General features: G+C 39.1%; 2 protein-coding genes across 5 annotated transcripts in view; both read left to right on the top strand.

Moving 5' to 3' along the window:
• Positions 1 to 20,451, top strand: part of FMO5 (flavin containing dimethylaniline monoxygenase 5) — a 42,643-nt gene that overhangs the window by 3,958 nt on the left and 18,234 nt on the right. For all 4 annotated transcript variants that reach the window (XM_086392204.1, XM_086392205.1, XM_086392203.1 and 1 more), the window contains exons 3-5: positions 13,262 to 13,450; positions 16,191 to 16,353; positions 18,309 to 18,451. In XM_086392204.1, coding sequence (XP_086248330.1) covers positions 13,262 to 13,450; positions 16,191 to 16,353; positions 18,309 to 18,451 — 495 coding nt within the window. The remainder of the gene's footprint in view (positions 1 to 13,261; positions 13,451 to 16,190; positions 16,354 to 18,308; positions 18,452 to 20,451) is intronic.
• Positions 7,383 to 10,343, top strand: LOC147376234 (histone H2A type 2-A-like). The gene has a single exon (XM_086392212.1). The coding sequence runs from the start codon at positions 9,096 to 9,098 to the stop codon at positions 9,333 to 9,335; it is 240 nt and encodes a 79-aa protein (XP_086248338.1). The 5' UTR covers positions 7,383 to 9,095; the 3' UTR covers positions 9,336 to 10,343.

The following is a 20,451-nucleotide window of genomic DNA, read 5'->3' as shown; positions in this document are numbered from 1 at the left end:
CACTCCAGTACTCTTGCCTGGAAAATCCCATGGACGGAAGAGCCTGGTAGGCTGCAGTCCATGGGGTCGCTAGGAATCGGACACGACTGAGCGACTTCACTTTCACTTTTCACTTTCATGCATTGGAGAAGGAAATGGCAACCCACTCCAGTGTTCTTGCCTGGAGAATCCCAGGGACGGGGGAGCCTGGTGGACTGCTGTCTCTGGGGTCACACAGAGTCGGACACGACTGAAGTGACTTAGCAGCAGCAGCAGTTTAATTTTAGTTAAATTTTTAAAATCTCAATGTATACCATAGCAATGCTTCTCAAACTTGAAAATGAAAATGAATCACTGGAGATTTTGCTAAAATGTACATTCTGATTCATTAATCTGGGGGTGGTGCTAAGATGCTATACTTCAAATAAGCCCCCAAGTGATATTGATCCTGCTGATTATTACATTTTGAGTAGTAAAATTCTAAAGTGTATATGTTATACAAAGGTACCATATTGATACAATATAATGTAAAGTAAGGCATATTTAATACATTTTGATTTAAAATATAAAATTAAGTGATAACCACTCTTAGATGGATAGATCTTTTAAATTCTTAAATATATCTCCCTCCGAAAAAGACAACTGAATGGATACAAAAGTACTTAGAAGGTTAACTATAGAGCAGTGGCTGTTAACTTTGGCTGCACACTGAGCAATCACCTGGGAACTTTAATAAACTTTAGCAAATACTGCTATCAGCCCATCCAGATTCTGGCTTTATTGGCCTGGAGTGCCAATAAAACTTTCCACTAGTTATTTCTAATGCCCAACCAACATGAAAACCTTTGGCCTTCAGCCTTTACCCCTGCTTTCCCACATGATAAATGAGGATGACATTGCATCTTTAAAACAAAATCAATAATGGTTTATTAAATAAACATTTCTGGACCTCAGACTATATTAGACGATGGGGAAACAGAATTATATAACCTCCTGCCTCTGCCCTTAGATATTTTGCAATTTAGCTAAGAATGTGAGGAGAAAGGACTTCTGAGGTGGATGGGATAAACTCTGGTTCCCTGAGCCTTCTAGGGCTAGCACATGACCTCATATCAGTAGATTTCAACCTTATCTACATATTAGACAGGCAGTAATTAAAACAGGGTCTCTGGGAGAAGGGACCAGGCATTAGTATTTTAGAGTTCCCCATGTGATCCCTGTGTGAAGACAACATTGAGAACAGTCCTAAGACAGCTGGGGTCCAATGGGATTCTGAGAGTCTGTCAAAGGAACAGAAGGTCCACACTGTTCTCATTCCTCCCACTGAAGGTAAGTCATTTTTCTCCGTTCTTCTGCCCTTACTAATGCCTCCAATCCCTTCAGTTTAAATTACATTACCCTATGTCCCCATTATTTTTTTTTCACATGAATTTCCTATTCAATGCAAGTCATGTGCTTAGGCAGGAAATATGATCAAGGTATGTCTGTATAGGGAAGATTATTCACTGATAGTAGAAAATACTAAAATGCGGGAGTAGAAGCTCCTTTTTCTACTCACTGACCTGATACTGCTCTGCCCTCACTTATAAAGTAGTGAGCTGACAGTAATAAGCACTACGAAGGATCTAATGGGGTGTTTAGAAGGACTTGAAGGTTTTTGTGGACATACAATATTTCATTGTCTTAATTATTTGAAAATTAATACAAATATATGATTATTGTCACATATAATGGGTAAGATCTGTGATTCATTTAGCTCAGTGACCCCCAACAGACCTGCTGTGGAAAGCATTGGTCTACTCCTTCTATATGGAAACTTCGAACCTTTGGAAAACAAGGACAGACGTGTATTTTTTAGCATTAAGATCGTGAGGTTTTTTGTTTTGTTTTGTTTTTTTATTTTGGCAGCTCTGGATCTTGGTTGCAGCATGCAGAATCTTTAGTTGCAGCATGAGAACTATTAGATGTGGCATGTGGGATCTAGTTTCCTAACCAGGGATCGAACCCACGTCCTCTGCTTTGGTACAGTGTGGAGTTTTAGCCGCTGGACCACCAGGGAAGTCCCTGCGGTGGCTGCTTCTGCTGCTGCTGCTGCTGCTAAGTCGCTTCAGTCATGTCCGACTCTGTGCAACCCCATAGATGGCAGCCCACCAGGCTCCCCCGTCCCTGGGATTCTCCAGGCAAGAACACTGGAGTGGGTTGCCATTTCCTTCTCCAATGCATGAAAGTGAAAGTGAGGTTGCTCAGTTGTGTCCGACTCTTAGCGACCCCATGGACTGCAGCCTACCAGGCTCCTCCATCCATGGGATTTTCCAGGCAGGAGTACTGGAGTGGGGTGCCATTGCCTTCTCTGAGGGAAGTCCTTAATATAGTGTTTTTATTACTTTAGAAATATCTGCTGAATGAATGAAGTCAAATTTAATAGTTAGGAATATTTCTACCCCTGCCCTCACAAACACCTTGTTTTCAAAAGGACCTAACCACTAATTAATTTTTTAATGTGCTATTACAAACAATATGTTTAAATAAACTTTAATTTTAGAACTGTGTTAAGTTTACAGAATTATTAGGAAAATAGTACAGAGTTCCCATATACCTCATGCCCAGATATTGTTAACATCTTACATTAGTGTGATAATATTTGTCATAATTAATGAACCAATATTGATACATTATTATTAACTGAAGTCCATGCTTTATTCAGATTTATTTAGGTTTATTTTTCCTAATGACCTTTTCCTGTTCCAGTTGTCCTGTCTCCTTAGGCTCCTCATGGCTGTGTCAGTTTCTTAGCCTTTCCTTGTTTTTGATAACCTTGACAGTTTTGAGAATCACTGGCTAGATATTTTATAGAAAATCCCTCAGCTGGGATTTGTCTGATGTTTTCATCATGGTTAGACTGGGGTTATGGATTTTGGGGAGGAAGACTTTAGAGGTAGAGTGCCATTCTCATCACACCATATCAGTGTTACACTCTATCACACTTGTCACACTGATTGATGTTAATCTTGATGACCTGGCTGGAAATGGTGTTTATCAGAGTTTGTCACTGTGAAGTTTCTTTTTTTCTCCCATGTCATACTGTACTCTTTGGAAGAAAGTCACTATGCACAGTCCACATTTAAGGGCAAAGTTGGCTATTCTAGGCTTTTTGTCCTTCCACATAAATTTTAGAATCAGTTTGTCAACATCTACAAAATAGCTAGCTGGGAGATTGACTGGGACTGCATTGAATCTGTAGATCAAGTTGGGAAAACTGACATCTTAAAACAATATTGAGTCTTCCAATCTATGAGTAGAGAATAAGTTTTCTTTTTTTTTTTTTTTTAAATTTTTAATATCAAAATGAATCCACCACAGGTATACATGTGTTCCCCATCCTGAACCCTCCTCCCTTCTCCCTCCCCATACCATCCCTCTGGGTCGTCCCAGTGCACCAGCCCCAAGCATCCAGTATCGTGCATTGAACCTGGACTGGCATCTCGTTTCATACATGATATTTTACATGTTTCAATGCCATTCTCCCAAATCTTCCCACCCTCTCCCTCTCCCACAGAGTCCATAAGACTGTTCTATACGTCAGTGTCTCTTTTGCTGTCTCGTATACAGGGTTATCGTTACCATCTTTCTAAATTCCATATATATATGCGTTAGTATACTGTATTGGTGTTTTTCCTTCTGGCTTACTTCACTCTGTATAATAGGCTCCAGTTTCATCCACCTCATTAGAACTGATTCAAATGTATTCTTTTTAATGGCTGAGTAATACTCCATTGTGTATATGTACCATAGCTTTCTTATCCATTCATCTGCTGATGGACATCTAGGTTGCTTCCATGTCCTGGCTATTATAAACAGTGCTGCGATGAACCCTTCTGGTTTCCTCAGTGTGTATGCCCAGCAGTGGGATTGCTGGATCATAAGGCAGTTCTATTTCCAGTTTTTTAAGGAATCTCCACACTGTTCTCCATAGTGGCTGTACTAGTTTGCATTCCCACCAACAGTGTAAGAGGGTTCCCTTTTCTCCACACCGTCTCCAGCATTTATTATTTGTAGACTTTTGGATTGCAGCCATTCTGACTGGTGTGAAATGGTACCTCATAGTGGTTTTGATTTGCATTTCTCTGATAATGAGTGATGTTGAGCATCTTTTCATGTGTTTGTTAGCCATCTGTATGTCTTCTTTGGAGAAATGTCTATTTAGATCTTTGGCCCATTTTTTGATTGGGTCATTTATTTTTCTGGAGTTGAGCTGTAGGAGTTGCTTGTATATTTTTGAGATTAGTTGTTTGTCAGTTGCTTCATTTGCTATTATTTTCTCCCATTCTGAAGGCTGTCTTTTCACCTTGCTAATAGTTTCCTTTGATGTGCAGAAGCTTTTAAGTTTAATTAGGTCCCATTTGTTTATTTTTGCTTTTATTTCCAATATTCTTGGAGGTGGGTCATAGAGGATCCTGCTGTGATGTATGTCAGAGAGTGTTTTGCCTATGTTCTCCTCTAGTTTTATAGTTTCTGGTCTTACGTTGAGATCTTTAATCCATTTTGAGTTTATTTTTGTATATGGTGTTAGAAAGTGTTCTAGTTTCATTCTTTTACAAGTGGTTGACCAGATTTCCCAGCACCACTTGTTAAAGAGATTGCCTTTAATCCATTGTATATTCTTGCCTCCTTTGTCAAAGATAAGGTGTCCATATGTGCGTGGATTTATCTCTGGGCTTTCTATTTTGTTCCATTGATCTATATTTCTGTCTTTGTGCCAGTACCATACTGTCTTGATAACTGTGGCTTTGTAGTAGAGCCTGAAGTCAGGTAGGTTGATTCCTCCAGTTCCATTTTTCTTTCTCAAGATCGCTTTGGTTATTCGAGGTTTTTTGTATTTCCATACAAATTGTGAAATTATTTATTCTAGCTCTGTGAAGAATACTGTCGGTAGCTTGATAGGGATTGCATTGAATCTATAAATTGCTTTGGGTAGTATACTCATTTTCACTATATTGATTCTTCCAATCCATGAATATGGTATATTTCTCCATCTATTTGTGTCCTCTTTGATTTCTTTCACCAGTGTTTTATAGTTTTCTATATATAGGTCTTTAGTTTCTTTAGGTAGATATATTCCTAAGTATTTTATTCTTTTTGTTGCAATGGTGAATGGAATTGTTTCCTTAATTTCTCTTTCTGTTTTCTCATTATTAGTGTATAGGAATGCAAGGGATTTCTGTGTGTTGATTTTATATCCTGCAACTTTACTATAATCATTGATTAGTTCTAGTAATTTTCTGGTAGAGTCTTTAGGGTTTTCTATGTAGAGGATCATGTCATCTGCAAATAGTGAGAGTTTTACTTCTTCTTTTCCAATTTGGATTCCTTTTATTTCTTTTTCTGCTCTGATTGCTGTGGCCAAAACTTCCAAAACTATGTTGAATAGTAATGGTGAAAGTGGGCACCCTTGTCTTGTTCCTGACTTTAGAGGAAATGCTTTCAATTTTTCACCATTGAGGATAATGTTTGCTGTGGGTTTGTCATATATAGCTTTTATTATGTTGAGGTATGTTCCTTCTATTCCTGCTTTCTGGAGAGTTTTTATCATAAATGGGTGTTGAATTTTGTCAAAGGCTTTCTCTGCATCTATTGAGATAATCATATGGTTTTTATTTTTCAATTTGTTAATGTGGTGTAGTACATTGATTGATTTGCGGATATTGAAGAATCCTTGCATCCCTGGGATAATGCCCACTTGGTCATGGTGTATGATCTTTTTAATGTGTTGTTGGATTCTGATTGCTAGAATTTTGTTTAGGATTTTTGCATCTATGTTCATCAGTGATATTGGCCTGTAGTTTTCTTTTTTTGTGGGATCTTTGTCAGGTTTTGGTATTAGGATGATGGTGGCCTCATAGAATGAGTTTGGAAGTTTACCTTCCTCTGCAATTTTCTGGAAGAGTTTGAGCAGGATAGGTGTTAGCTCTTCTCTAAATTTTTGGTAGAATTCAGCTGTGAAGCCGTCTGGACCTGGGCTTTTGTTTGCTGGAAGATTTTTGATTACAGTTTCAATTTCCGTGCTTGTGATGGGTCTGTTAAGGTTTTCTATTTCTTCCTGGTCGAGTTTTGGAAAGTTGTACTTTTCTAAGAATTTGTCCATTTCTTCCTCGTTGTCCATTTTATTGGCATATAATTGTTGATAATAGTCTCTTATGATCCTTTGTATTTCTGTGTTGTCTGTTGTGATCTCTCCATTTTCGTTTCTAATTTTATTGATTTGATTTTTCTCCCTTTGTTTCTTGATGAGTCTGGCTAATGGTTTGTCAATTTTATTTATCCTTTCAAAGAACCAGCTTTTGGCTTTGTTGATTTTTGCTATGGTCTCTTTTGTTTCTTTTGCATTTATTTCTGCTCTAATTTTTAAGATTTCTTTCCTTCTACTAACCCTGGGGTTCTTCATTTCTTCCTTTTCTAGTTGCTTTAGGTGTAGAGTTAGGTTATTTATTTGACTTTTTTCTTGTTTCTTGAGGTGTGCCTGTATTGCTATGAACTTTCCCCTTAGGACTGCTTTTACTGTGTCCCACAGGTTTTGGGTTGTTGTGTTTTCATTTTCATTCGTTTCTATGCAAATTTTGATTTCTTTTTGATTTCTTCTGTGATTTGTCGGTTATTCAGCAGCGTGTTGTTCAGCCTCCATATGTTGGAATTTTTAATAGTTTTTCTCCTGTAATTGAGATCTAATCTTACTGCATTATGGTCAGAAAAGATGCTTGGAATGATTTCTATTTTTTTGAATTTACCAAGGCTAGCTTTATGGCCCAGGATGTGATCTATCCTGGAAAAGGTTCCATGTGCGCTTGAGAAAAAGGTGAAATTCATTGTTTTGGGATGAAATGTCCTATAGATATCAATTAGATCTAACTGGTCTATTGTATCGTTTAAAGTTTGTGTTTCCTTGTTAATTTTCTGTTTAGTTGATCTATCCATAGGTGTGGGTGGGGTATTAAAGTCTCCCACTATTATTGTGTTATTGTTAATTTCTCCTTTCATACTTGTTAGCATTTGTCTTACATACTGCGGTGCTCCTGTGTTGGGTGCATATATATTTATAATTGTTATATCTTCTTCTTGGATTGATCCTTTGATCATTATGTAGTGACCTTCTTTGTCTCTTTTCACAGCCTTTGTTTTAAAGTCTATTTTATCTGATATGAGTATTGCTACTCCTGCTTTCTTTTGGTCCCTATTTGCATGGAAAATCTTTTTCCAGCCCTTCACTTTCAGTCTGTATGTGTCCCCTGTTTTGAGGTGGGTCTCCTGTAGACAACATATGTAGGGGTCTTGTTTTTGTATCCATTCAGCCAGTCTTTGTCTTTTGGTTGGGGCATTCAACCCATTTACGTTTAAGGTAATTACTGATAAGTATGATCCCGTTGCCATTTACTTTATTGTTTTGGGTTCGAATTTATACACCATTTTTGTGTTTCCTGTCTAGAGAAAAGTTTTCATTTATTTATATCTTTGATTTTCTTCTTCTGTGTCTTATATTACCTGGATATAAGTCTTATACATATTTTGTTAGATTTTTACCTAAGCATTTAATTCAGGGAGTATTATTATAAATGGTATGGTTTTTAATTTCAAAGTCCAATTTTTCAATTCTGGTATATAGGAAAGCAGTTGGCTTTTGTATATTACCTCTGTAGCCTGCAGTCCTGCTATAATTGCTTATGGTTTCCAGGAATTTAAAAAAATTCTTTGGAATTTTCTACATAGATAGACAGTCATATCATCTTCAAATAAAAATCATTTTACTTATTCCTTCCCAATATTTCATTTATTGCCATTTCTTACCTTATTACATTAGTTAGGATTTCTAATACAGTGTTTAATAGAAGTGTTAAGAGAGGCTGTCCTTGCCTTGTTCTCAATTTTATGGGTAAATTGTTCATTTTCTCAGTATTAAGTATAATGTTGTTGTATTAGTTGCTCAGTCGTGTCCAACTCTTTGCAACCCCATGGATGGTAGCCCACCAGGCTCCTCAGTTCATGGGATTCTCCAGGCAAGAATACTGGAGTGGGTTGCCATTCCCTTCTTCAAAGTATCATGTTACCTGTAAGTATTTTGTAGATGTTCTTTATCAAATTGAAGGTGTTTCCCCCTATTCCTAGTTGGCTGAAGGTTTTTATCATGAAGGTGTGGTATAAATATTTCTACAAAAATAAAAGAAAAATCCTACCTCCTTAATAAATCAATTTGTTTTTCCTACCTTCAAGTTTTATTGATTCATAATAAATAAAATATATAACAGGGGAGAGATTATGCAATGTGTAATTATGTAAACTTGGGTAGACACAGGCATACAGTTGCCCCAGGCATACATAATATTATATTTGGTGATTACAATGTAAATTTAATTTTGTATATTGCTTTTTCCACTTAAAGTTATAGCATAGGCTATTTTCAGTGTTCCTTTACAGATTTCAAAATCACATTTTTAAGTGTCTCTAAATTCAATCTCTATAATTCACTCATTAATTCATTTCAAATCATTTATTAAGCATCCACTATATATCAGGTTGGGAAGATATATACTTTCTGGAGTAGGAAAGGGCAACCTACTTCAGTATTCTGGAAAATTCCATTGTCAGAGGGGCCTGGCGAGCTACAGTCCATGGGGTTGCAAAGAGTCAGTCAGACACGACTGAGTGTGCACGCACACACACACACACACACACACATCAGAAATACAAAAAATAAGGCACAAACTCTACTTTTGGGTACCTCACAGTCATAGTAACAAATGTAGACTACTGTGTATTCTAAGTCGCCTTGATGGCAATATGAGCAGAGAGTTTTGGCAGTTTGGAGGTTGAATGGAGGCATTTAACTCAGTGGAGAGAACAAGAAATACTTCTCTAAAGAAGTCATATTTGATGGGACTCTTGAATGACTGATAAGAATTTTCCAGGAGTTTGTCGGACGTTTGGCGGGAGCAACTGTTAGTGGGTGTCGCTGTCATGTCTGGTCGCGCTCGTCTCGCCCAGGCTTGCAGTTCCCGGTGGGGCGGGTGCACCGCCTGCTGCGCAAAAGCAACTACGCTGAGCGGGTGGGGGCCGGCGCGCCCGTCTACATGGCAGCGGTCTTGGAGTACCTGACCGCTGAAATCCTGGAGCTGGCGGGCAATGCGGCGCGAGACAACAAGAAGACGCGCATCATCCCTCGTCACCTGCAGCTGGCCATCCGCAACGACGAGGAGCTGAACAAGCTGTTGGGCAAGGTCACCATCGCCCAGGGCGGCGTTTTGCCCAATATCCAGGCCGTGTTGCTCCCGAAGAAGACTGAGAGCCACCACAAGGCAAAGGGCAAGTGAGGCCGGTCTCCGCAAGTCCTACCCAGCTCTCCTGTAGAAGGGGCATCTGTAAAATCAAAAGGCTCTTTTCAGAGCCAAAAAAAAAAAAAGAATTTTCCAAATGAAGAAGCAGTAGTATTACAAAAGTTTAAAGTTGTGCAAGAGTCTAGAATGTTTCAAAAACAATTTAATGACTCAGAACCTTGAAGTTAATTGAGGGAACAATAAATGCAGATAATAAAGTAGATTAGGATTGTGCAACATGCTGAGTTTTAGAATAAGAAATCTGGTTTCCCACATGGAATCAGTGGAAGCCAGTAAGCAGTGGGCTGATAGGATCTGCTTTGAATTTAGCAGGATACTTAAGAAGTGGTGTGGAAGATAATTTCTACATCATACTGAGATCATAATTTATTAAACCATTTGCCTATTGGGAGAGGGGCCATTTTAAGTGATTTCTAATTAATAGCTATTTTAAACTATAAATTGAATATCTTCATGCATTTGATTTTATATTATTTTGCAATTTTCCTTACAACAAATTTTTATAAGATAAAAATATCTTATTCAACTCTTTTTGGAATGAATTTGATGTATTTCATTAGTTTGTTAAGCATTATGTGAAATTTACTTCTTTTTTCTATATGCACCTTTCTCAATGTAATTCAGCATACATCTATTAAATAGCTACTAAGTGCTATTTATAATTTTATATACTGTGGGAAAGATCATAAATATAAGTCAAGGGGTTTACAATCAAATTGGGGAGATAAAGAATGTATAAACTATAAGACATTATGGAGGTCTCTGAATCCTAAATTGAAAAACAAACTATAGAAAATGGAGCAGCATCCAAAAGTTTAATTAGAGAAGAGATACAACCATACCCTAGTAGAACACTTTGGTTGAAATTTGTAGGATAGGTTAGAAGATACTTGAAAAGAGACTTGTGAAAACATTATTAGCAGCCAACAAGAATGAGATCTGAAGTACAGGGAAAGAAATGGGAATGATCAATTCGGGATTCTGAAATTCAAAAATTCTTCTCTAAAAACCAGGGGAAAATCATCTCTAATGTGGGCAAAGCCAATGAACACTCTCCTTTATGGCCATTGAATGCTCAGGAACATCCAACATCCAAATATCTGTTTGTTTATGGAAAAAAGTGAGGACTCTCTCTGCATGATAAACAACCTTTTGTTGTTTAGTCTCTTAAGTCATGTGGACTCTTTTGCAATCCCATGAACTGGCAGGCTCCTCTGTCCATGTGATTTCCCAGGCAAGACTGCTAGGGCAGATTGCCATTTCCTTCTCCAGGGGATCTTCCAACCCAGGATTTGAACCTGTGTTTTCTGCATTGGTAGGCAGATTCTTTACCACTGAGCCACCAGAAAAGCCCTAAAAAGGAAGTGCATGGGTGTGTGCTCAGTCGTGTTGGAATCTTTGTGATTCCATGGACTTTAGCCCACCAGGATCCTCTGTCCGTGGGATTTTCCAGGCAAGAATGCTAGAGTGGGTTGCCATCTCCTACTCCAAGAGAGCTTTCCCACCCAGGGATCGAACCCACATCTCTTGCACTGGCAGGCAGATTCTTACCACTGGGCCACCTGCAAAGCCCAGAAAGGGAAAAGGGGGTCTAAGTTGGTTAAGGTAATTGACCATAATCAAAACAATTTTTAAAAGAGTTGAAAAATCATCATTTGTGATGTTTCAGTGAAGGCTAATATAGCTGTCTGGATAGATACTGTGCTATTTTTTGTGGTCAGTACAACACCCCTGTTTGTGTGTGCTAAGTCACTTCAATCATGTTCAACTCTTTGCAACCCTATGGACTGTAGCCCACCATGCTCCTCTGTCCATGGGATTATCCAGGCAAGAATACAGGTGTGGGTTGCCACGCCCTCCTCCAGGGCATCTTCCCAACCCAGGGGTTGAACCTGTGTCTCTTGCGTCTCCTGCATTGGCAGGCAGATTCTTTATCCCTGAGCTACCTGGGAAAATCTTGAGGATTTTGCTAAAAAGGCAGGTTCCAATTCAGTAGGTCGGGGTGGGGCCTGAGATTCTGCATTTCTAACAGTCTCCCAAGAGATATCTCTGCCTGCTAGTTCACAGATCATACTTCAGGTAGCAAGGATCTAGAGTAGTGATTCTCAAATACAGTGTATTTGTTGGGCATTAAATGGTTCTGAGACCAATGCCAGTGTGTGTGGGTGTGTATGTGCATGGGTGGGGGATGGTCCCCAGACACCAACAGACAATGTTCAGATACTAGCAAGATGTCCAAGAATTAAACTCTATTCTATTTACCCAGAGATAGTTTCAGATTCCACAAATTGAGAGCTCAGTCCTACAAGACTGCCCCCTAAGCCCTACTGTAGACACCAAGTCATAAACTCAGGTTATTACCAGTGCTTCTGATGAACTGGCTGCAGTTTGGAGATTCCAAGGACCCCTCCTTGGACTTTGGACTTCAGATGCCAGTCGTTACCAGGTTGTTACCTATACTTCTGACCAACTGGCTAGAAATCAGAAATTCCCATGACCCTTTCCTTGGGTTTGCTTAATTTGCTAGAGCAGCTCACAGAACACAGAAAACCCATTTACTCACTAGATTACCAGTTTCTTATAAAGGTATGTAGCTTGGGAACAGCCAAAGGGAGAGATGCACAGGGAAAGGACACTGAGCTTCCATGCCCTCTCTAGGCACGCTGCTCTCCTGATCTTTTCAGGTTCACCAACCTGGAAGCTCCCTAAATCCTACTCTTTTGAGTTTTTATGGTGGCTTCATGACATGGGAATGATTAATTAAATCACTGGGCATTGGCTACTGATTCAACTTCCAGTCCCTCTCCCCTCCCCAGAAGTCAGAAGAGGGCAACTGAAAGTTACAACCCACAGGGTTTGCTCCATTGGTAACGAGGCCCACCATTATTTGCTTTGTAAGAGTCACCATACTAACACAACAAAAGACTTTAATTACTCTCAACATTTGGGAAATTACAAGAGTTTTGGGAGCTCGGAGCTAGGAACTGTGGTAGAAAGACCAAATATATATGAGAAATATATTTTGACCATCTGGATGACCAAATATATATTTCTTATAAATCACAATATCACAGACATTTATTTCATTTTTATGTTACAAATAATGCGATCAACATACATTAACATAAATTTTTGTCTGAATACTGAATCTTTTTTTAAATGGCTAAGTGTCAAGGGTTTTCATATTCTTGCCGCATTACTCTCCAGAAAACATTGTACTGAGATTTCATTTTTGCTAACACTGAATAATTGTCTTTTAAATTAGTGAAAATAAGGTAAAACAGGAACACATAGTGGACAGAATTATAAATTAGTACAGTGTTTCCTGGAGAACAGTGTTGCAAGTACATGAAAAACCTTGAAAGTAGTACTCAGATGGGAGTCTCTTGTCATTTTAATCAGGTGACAAGTAAGACTGGACACATACTATGACCTCTTTGCTTCCATGTTTAGAACATCAGCTGGGATAACTAGGACTTCTGGGGGCTGGCTACACATCTCTCTATCACAAACATGCTCTTCATGTGGATAGCTTGGGCTTCCTCATAGGATGATGGTCTCAGGGTAGCTGGACTTGTTACACAGCTGCTGACTTCTACTAGAGGAAGCTTTCTAAGGAACCCAGGTGGAAGTGGCAAGACTACTTAGCACTTAGTTTTGGAAGCCATTCAGTATCATTCCAACTGCATGCTGTTGGTGAAAAGCAAGTCATAAAGACAACTCAGATTCAAGGGGAAGAAACAGCTCGAGGGTACAAATCCTGGGAGATATAAAGGGATGTGTGTGTATAACTTTTTTTTTTTTTAATTGGCGTTGCAGATAACTTTTCAAATGTTAATTGGCTGTTTATAAACCATGACTTTAATTCTCAAGCTGCTATGAATGCTTTTTATTTACTGCAGGAAGAACCTGAAGAAGGAAGGGCAAGTATTTACAAGTCAGTGATCATCAACACTTCTAAGGAGATGATGTGCTTCAGTGACTATCCCATCCCAGATCATTATCCTAACTTCATGCACAACTCCCAGGTCCTGGAGTATTTCAGGATGTATGCCAAAGAATTTGACCTTCTAAAGTACATTCAATTTAAGGTAGGGAATTTTGTGGGTATCTCTGTGTTTGAAGTTGTTTGCAAAGTAAATGAATAATGTGGTTTCATTTAGCAGTGCTTATGTGTAGCTTGGTTTGATATGCTCATGTATCTATCCAATAGACTCCACACTGTGTCTTCTCTCTGACTGAAAAGTATCAGTGGGAAAGTCTCTCTTCTATGTATTTTGACTACAGATCCAGGAAGCAACCTTCATTTCATTGCCTTCATTCTGTATCATTTGATTACAATAAACAAATGAGAACTGACAGGTATGGACACTTTGAAACCTTCTGGTGCCACAGTTTGTTCTACAACTTGCCACTTAGCCCTTTATGCTTTCTGAAGTGCTTTCCAATGCATTTTTTATGTGACGACAACAACCCCATGAATTAGTTATTGAACAGTTATGAGAAAGCAAATAAGTCAACTCTGGTGTAGAGGAAAGAACACTGAATTGAGGAAAAAATCTTAAGTTTTATTCTGCTGCTAATCTACTTGTGACTTCAGGCAAGTAAGTTCCTCAACTTTGATGTGTCTTAGTTTTATTTTTAAAACAAGATGATTGTAGTATATCACCTCCTTGGTTCCTTCCTGCTGTAAAATCTTCCATGATATTTCTATCATTTTAAGCCATGACCATAAAAGAACCAGTATTTCTGACAGCTGGCAAAAAGCCCAAATCTTCTACTTTCTGATCATTCTACTAAATCATGCCTTTTTCTATTTAACAACAAAATTAAAATGGCAATATCCAGTAACGACTTCCAAAGTCAGTCGTTTACAGCCTAGTGGTGCTTCTCTTCACTTGTTAAAAACACTTAGGTTTGTTATCACACTAAGCAGTGAAGAAACAAATACCAAAAAAACAAAACAAACAAAAAAACAGTGATTTAACAGTCTTAAATACAGAGTTACAGGGTGATAAATGCCCTGAGATCTATACATTGCAGCTCAGAGGTGGGACACTTAACCCATCAGAGCTTGAATTATCAGGTACCAAGGACGTTTTCTTAGAGGAGATAATACCAAACTAAATGTTGAAGGGTGAGTATCTCCAAATGAAGAAAGCATAAAAGGATGGTCCAGGCAGAAGCACCGGCCTGTGTAAAAGTAAGAACATGCTAGAGAGGAACTATAAATAATATAGGATCACTTGGGTATATAAGAGTGGTATTTCTATCAGTCCACCAAGACATTATGGTCATAAATCCTAGAAGCACATAGGACATACTCTTAATGTTTCCTTAGACTAGATAAAGTAACCCGTATTTGTTTTTAAAGCTAAAAACTATACCACTGACTATCCCATCTTGTATCTTCTTTCTTTCTAGTTATTTGTAAAATGGGCATTTATGGGAGTCAAAGAAGTTCATTTACACAAAACATGAGCCACTGAGATGTTTTTCTACTCTATTAGGAAAGGGAGCCTTATTAGCTCAGTCACACATTTAAGACTAGACAGTGAGAACAGAACTTGAGATAAGAAAGCATCAGAAGATCTCAGGATGTCTGGGAGTATGGGGAGGAATAGGCATTTAGTACATCAAGTGTCTTAGAAACACAAGAGAAGCCCAAATTTTATTTAAGTATCATATTGCCTTAGGGTATGGTCCAGGGCATATGGTCCAAGAAGGGCTTCCCAGGTGGCGCAGTGGTGAAGAATTCACCTGCCAATGCAGGAGACACAGCAGACTTCGATCCCTGTGTCAGGAATATCCCCTGGAGGAGGAAATGGCAACCCACTCCAGTATTCTTACCTGGAAAATCCCGTGGACAGAGGAGCCTGGTGGGCTACAGTCCAGGGGATCGCAAAGAGTCAGACATGATTGAGTGACTGAGCATACACAAATGCATGGCCTAATAAAACTAGTAATTTGCACTTTTCTCAGAGAAGACAATGGCACCCCACTCCAGTACTCTTGCCTGGAAAATCCCAAGGATGCAGGAGCCTGGTAGGCTGCAGTCCATTGGGTCGCTAAGAGTCCGACACAACTGAGCGACTTCACTTTCACTTTTCACTTTCATGCATTGGAGAAGGAAATGGCAACCCACTCCAGTATTCTTGCCTGGAGAATCCCAGGGACGGGAGAGCCTGGTGGGCTGCCATCTATGGGTCACACAGAGTCGGACATGACTGAAGTGACTTAGCAGCAGCAGGAGAGGACAGTGCAACGTTAATTTGCCAACTCATTTGAATTAGGTTGCCTCATGAAAGTTTTCTCACTCTGACCAAGGCGGTGGTGGTTGTGATGGTTTAGTTGCTAAGTTGTGTCCTACTCTTGTGATCCCATGGACTATAGCCCGCCAGACTCCTTTGTCCATGGGATTTTCCCAGGAAAGAATACTGGAGTTGGTTGCCATTTCCTTTTCCAGGGGATTCTTTCCAACCCAGGGATCAAACTCTGGTCTCCTGCATTGCAGGCAGAATCTTTACCAACTGAGGCATGGCCCAAGAAAAGTAGTCATTTGTACTTTTCTAGAAGGAGAAGATAGTGCACTGTTAGTCTGCCGACTCTGTTTTATTTAGCTTGCCTCGTGAAAGTTTTCTCACTCTGACCATAGCCCGAAACAAAAATAGTTCTTATTTGTAGAGTATGAATATCAAATATCCCTGCCTTAGCCCTCTTATGTGGTATCAGCCCTTTCGTGTAACCCCGTGCAAAGACATACCTGTCAGGGAAGATGACCACTGCATATCTGTGGCTACAGTCCCCCGTGGTGATCCCTTTTCTTCTTAGACCACTGTTTGCAGTGTGAAGAAGCAACCTGATTTCCCCACTTCGGGCCAATGGGAGGTGGTCACGGAATCTGAAGGGAAAAAGGAGGTGTATGTCTTCGATGGAGTTATGGTTTGCACTGGCCATCACACCTATGCTCACTTACCCTTGGAAAGCTTCCCTGGTAAGTACCTACTAAGCAGGAAGACCCTTGAACCATGCCTGTGACCTGGTCCCTAAAGAATGGTCTGAGTGATTCCTACCTTGGGATGAAATAAGGCTTATCCTAATTCTGCATATTCTCCTGAAAAATGTCGTGGTAACTTGTATTAATAATATTTGGGAGGTAGAAATAACAGTAACATGGGGGTCTAGAGGAAAATTAGAAGGCTTTATATTTAGTTTCACAATGATTATAGTTTTTCTAAGGATAAAAAGAGTTGATCTGCATTAGACTGAACGAGGGCTTTAAAAAAATTTTATTGGAGTATAGATGATTTAAATATTGTGTTTTGAAAAGTTTCTGCTATATAGCAAAGTGAATCATATATCCACTCTTTTTAAGGTTCTTTTGCCACACAGGTCATTACAGAGTATTGAAAAGAGTTCCCTGTGCTATACAACAGGTCCTTACTATTGCTGTTTAGTTGTCAAGTTATGCCAGACTCTTTTGCGACCCAATAGACTGTGGCCCACCAGGATCCTTTATCCATGGGATTTCCCAGGCAAGAATACTCAAGTCAGTTGCCATTTCCTTCTCCAGGGCATCTTCTCAACCAAGGAATTGAACCCATGTTTCCTGCATTGGCAGGTGAATTCTTTACCACTGAGCCACCAGAGACCCCTTATTAGCTGTCTATTTACAGTGGTGTGTATATGCCAATCCCCATGTCCCAGTTTATCCCTCCCCCACTTTTCCTCCCTATAGAAGTTTGTTTTCTATAACTCTTTCTGTTTTGTAAATAAGCTCATCTGTGCAATTTTTTTAGACTCCACATATAAGAGATACCATATGATATTTGTCTTTCTCTGACTTATTTCACTCAGTTTGACAACCTTTAGGGGCATCCCTGTTGCTGCAAATGACATTATTTTGTTCTTTTTCATGACTGAGTAATATCTCATTGTATAAATGTACCACATCTCTTTATCCTGAATGAAGGCTTTTTTTTTTTTTTTTAAGCAATGGAGGAAACAAACAGAAATATTGAGTTTCTAAGCAAGAAAATAAAGCTTAAAGAAAGAGTTAAATTACAGTCTTTGGCCTGGATTTTCATTTTGAGGGGAAAAAAATACTATATATGTGCTCAGTTGCTCAGTTTTCAACTCTTTGTGTTACCACTGGAGTGGGTTGCCATTTCCTCCTCCAGGGGATATTCTCAACCTAGGGATTGAACCCATGTCTTTCTGCATTGCACATGGATTCTATGTATACTCTAGAGTATATAAAAACATATATACTACAATTGAAATGGAAGTAGGTATTTACAGAAGATGAGAGGGTGGGGTGGGCAAAATAGGTAAAGGGGATTAAGAAATACAAACTACTAATTATAAAATAAGTCACAAGTAATATAATATACAGCACAAAGAATGTAGTCAAAATACTATAATATTGTTAGAGAAGAAAATGGTAACCCACTCCAGGGTTGTTGCCCAGAGAATCCAATGGACAGAGGAGCCTGGTAGGCTGCAGTCCGGAGGGTCACAAGGAGTCTGACACAACTGAGCATCTAAACCACTATAATATTGTAATAAGTTTGAATGTTGCATAATCTATAAAATATCAAGTTACTATGTTATACATCTGGAACTGATATAAGTCAACTACAAAAAAAAAAAAAAAAGAAGAAGAAGAAGAGATGAAAAGACAAGAGAATGTTTTCTGAAGTAGTTTGGATTTGTGAGTCCACAAGTCCAAAATACAAACAGATCCTGAGGTAAGCAGACTACTTATGGTAAGGAAATCACAAGGTTTGACTCTGGGGCTATGGGAAAAGAAAACAGGCAAAAATATTTAAAAAGGTGACAGTGTGCTTGAATAAAAGGAGAACACATGGAGAATGTATGCATAAACTCTACAGACTGCAAAAAAATTGAATGACCATTACCCATTAATTATTTTTCCTTCTGTTGTAGGAATTGAGAAGTTCAAAGGACAATACTTACATAGTCGAGATTTTAAGAATCCAGACAGTTTCACTGGAAAGAGAGTCATTATAATCGGCATTGGGAATTCTGGAGGGGACCTGGCAGTGGAAATTAGCCACAGGGCCAAACAGGTTTGAATTAGTAAAATTATTTACTTTGCTTCACCAAGGAAGCCGCAGGACCCAACGGAGTGTATATACCTGCACACAGCCCATCAGTGCCAATGGCAAATGTAGGGATTGGTTTTGTAGCCTCAATTGGCAACATCATGATTGATGATGTGACTGAGCCAGGTTACAAGTTAAGATTTCCATCATTTATCTGGTCACTCTAAGGAATTCAGTTATGACCAAGGACTGTGCCCATAATCGCTCTCAGCTGTCTCTTCGGAGGGTGCTTCTGGCTTTGAAGAAGACCAAGTGATTGCTGGGAGAGCTTGTTAGAATGCAGCATCCAGTGGGGACCACCTGGTGGCCAGCAGAAGTGCTATGCTCTTATTTTGAAGGAAAGTGTACTGGGTCATTGAAGGCTTTTCACTCATAGGCTGGTAGGGGAATTTTCCCCTTCACTCTTCTTCACTCCCCAAATGAAAAAAAAAAAAAAAAAAAGCAGTCTAATCCTCTAAAGACAACAGACATCAGTATGAAAAGCATCCACATTGTAGCACATGCAAGCAGCTCTTCCCAGCTTCCGTGTACAATTAGTTAACATAGAATTACATCCACAGTAAAGCCATTTCTATGTCCTTGAGGGTTTTTTGATTGTTTTTTATTTTTTGTGTATCATAGATTTTGAACTGTGAAGAAAGTATCTTCATTATAAATTCCTAGAAAAAGACATCATTGTCTTTCTGGAATCATAAAGATTCATGTCTTTATAGAATCATAACTTTTTTGGCATAGTTAAATGCCTGGTTGTTCTTCAGTAACTTTAATTAAACATACATTTTAAATTACTTTAAAAAAAATTACTTTTAAAAATAGAAGTTTAATGCCACAACTTTGTTAAATAACCTTTACCCAGAAATTCCATTCAATAACAGTTCTTCTCAGGTTTATCCCCATCTATTGCCACAAAACTGATTTTATATGTTACTCCATGAGTTAATTCAATGAGCATTTATTAGGAAACAGTTATGTAAATAATAAAGGGTAAAAATGTACGTGGGTGATGTGATAAAAGACTTTTCAAAGTACGTGGTAGGGACCCAAGGCATGAGCTTTCTTTAATACCATTGGCTTGTTAAATTGTCAGCTATAGAGAAGCTTGGCCTTACAAGCACTCAGTTCAGTTCAGTCACTCAGTTGTGTCTGACTCTTTGCAACCCTATGAATCACAGCACGCCAGGCCTCCCTATCTATCACCAACTCCCGGAGTTCACTCAGACTCACGTCCATCGAGTCAGTGATGCCATCCAGCCATCCCATCCTCTGTTGTCCCCTTCTCCTCCTGCCCCCAATCCCTCCCAGCATCAGAGTCTTTTCCACTGAGCCAACTCTTCACATGAGGTGGCCAAAGTATTGGAGTTTCAGCTTTAGCATCAGTTCTTCCAATGAACATCCAGGACTGATCTCCTTTAGAATGGACTGGTTGGATCTCCTTGCAGTCCAAGGGACTCTCAAGAGTCTTCTCCAACACCACAGATCAAAAGCATCAATTCTTCGGTGCTCAGCTTTCTTCACAGTCCAACTCTCACATCCATACATGATTACTGGAAAAACCATAGCCTTGACTAGATGGACCTTTGTTGGGAAAGTAATGTCTCTGCTTTTGAATATACTATGTAGGTTGGTCATAACTTTCCTTCAAAGGAGTAAGTGTCTTTTAATTTCATGACTGCAGTCACCATCTGCAGTGATTTTGGAGCCCCAAAAATAAAGTCTGACACGGTTTCCACTGTTTCCCCATCTATTTCCCATGAAGTGATGGGACCAGATGCCATGATCTTCGTTTTCTGAATGTTGAGCTTTAAGCCAACTTTTTTACTCTCCTCTTTCACCTTCATCAAGAGGCTTTTTAGTTCCTCTTCACTTTCTGCCATAAGGGTGGTGTCATCTGCATATCTGAGGTTATTTATATTTCTCTGGCCAATCTTGATTCCAGCTTGTGCTTCTTCCAGGTCAGCGTTTCT

This window comes from Bos grunniens, chromosome 3, assembly GCF_055505025.1.
Source record: "Bos grunniens cultivar Pamir isolate PY7600 chromosome 3, Bosgru_T2T1.0, whole genome shotgun sequence".
In the NCBI taxonomy this organism is placed as follows: domain Eukaryota; kingdom Metazoa; phylum Chordata; class Mammalia; order Artiodactyla; family Bovidae; genus Bos; species Bos grunniens.
This window is presented reverse-complemented; position numbering and strand designations above follow the sequence as displayed.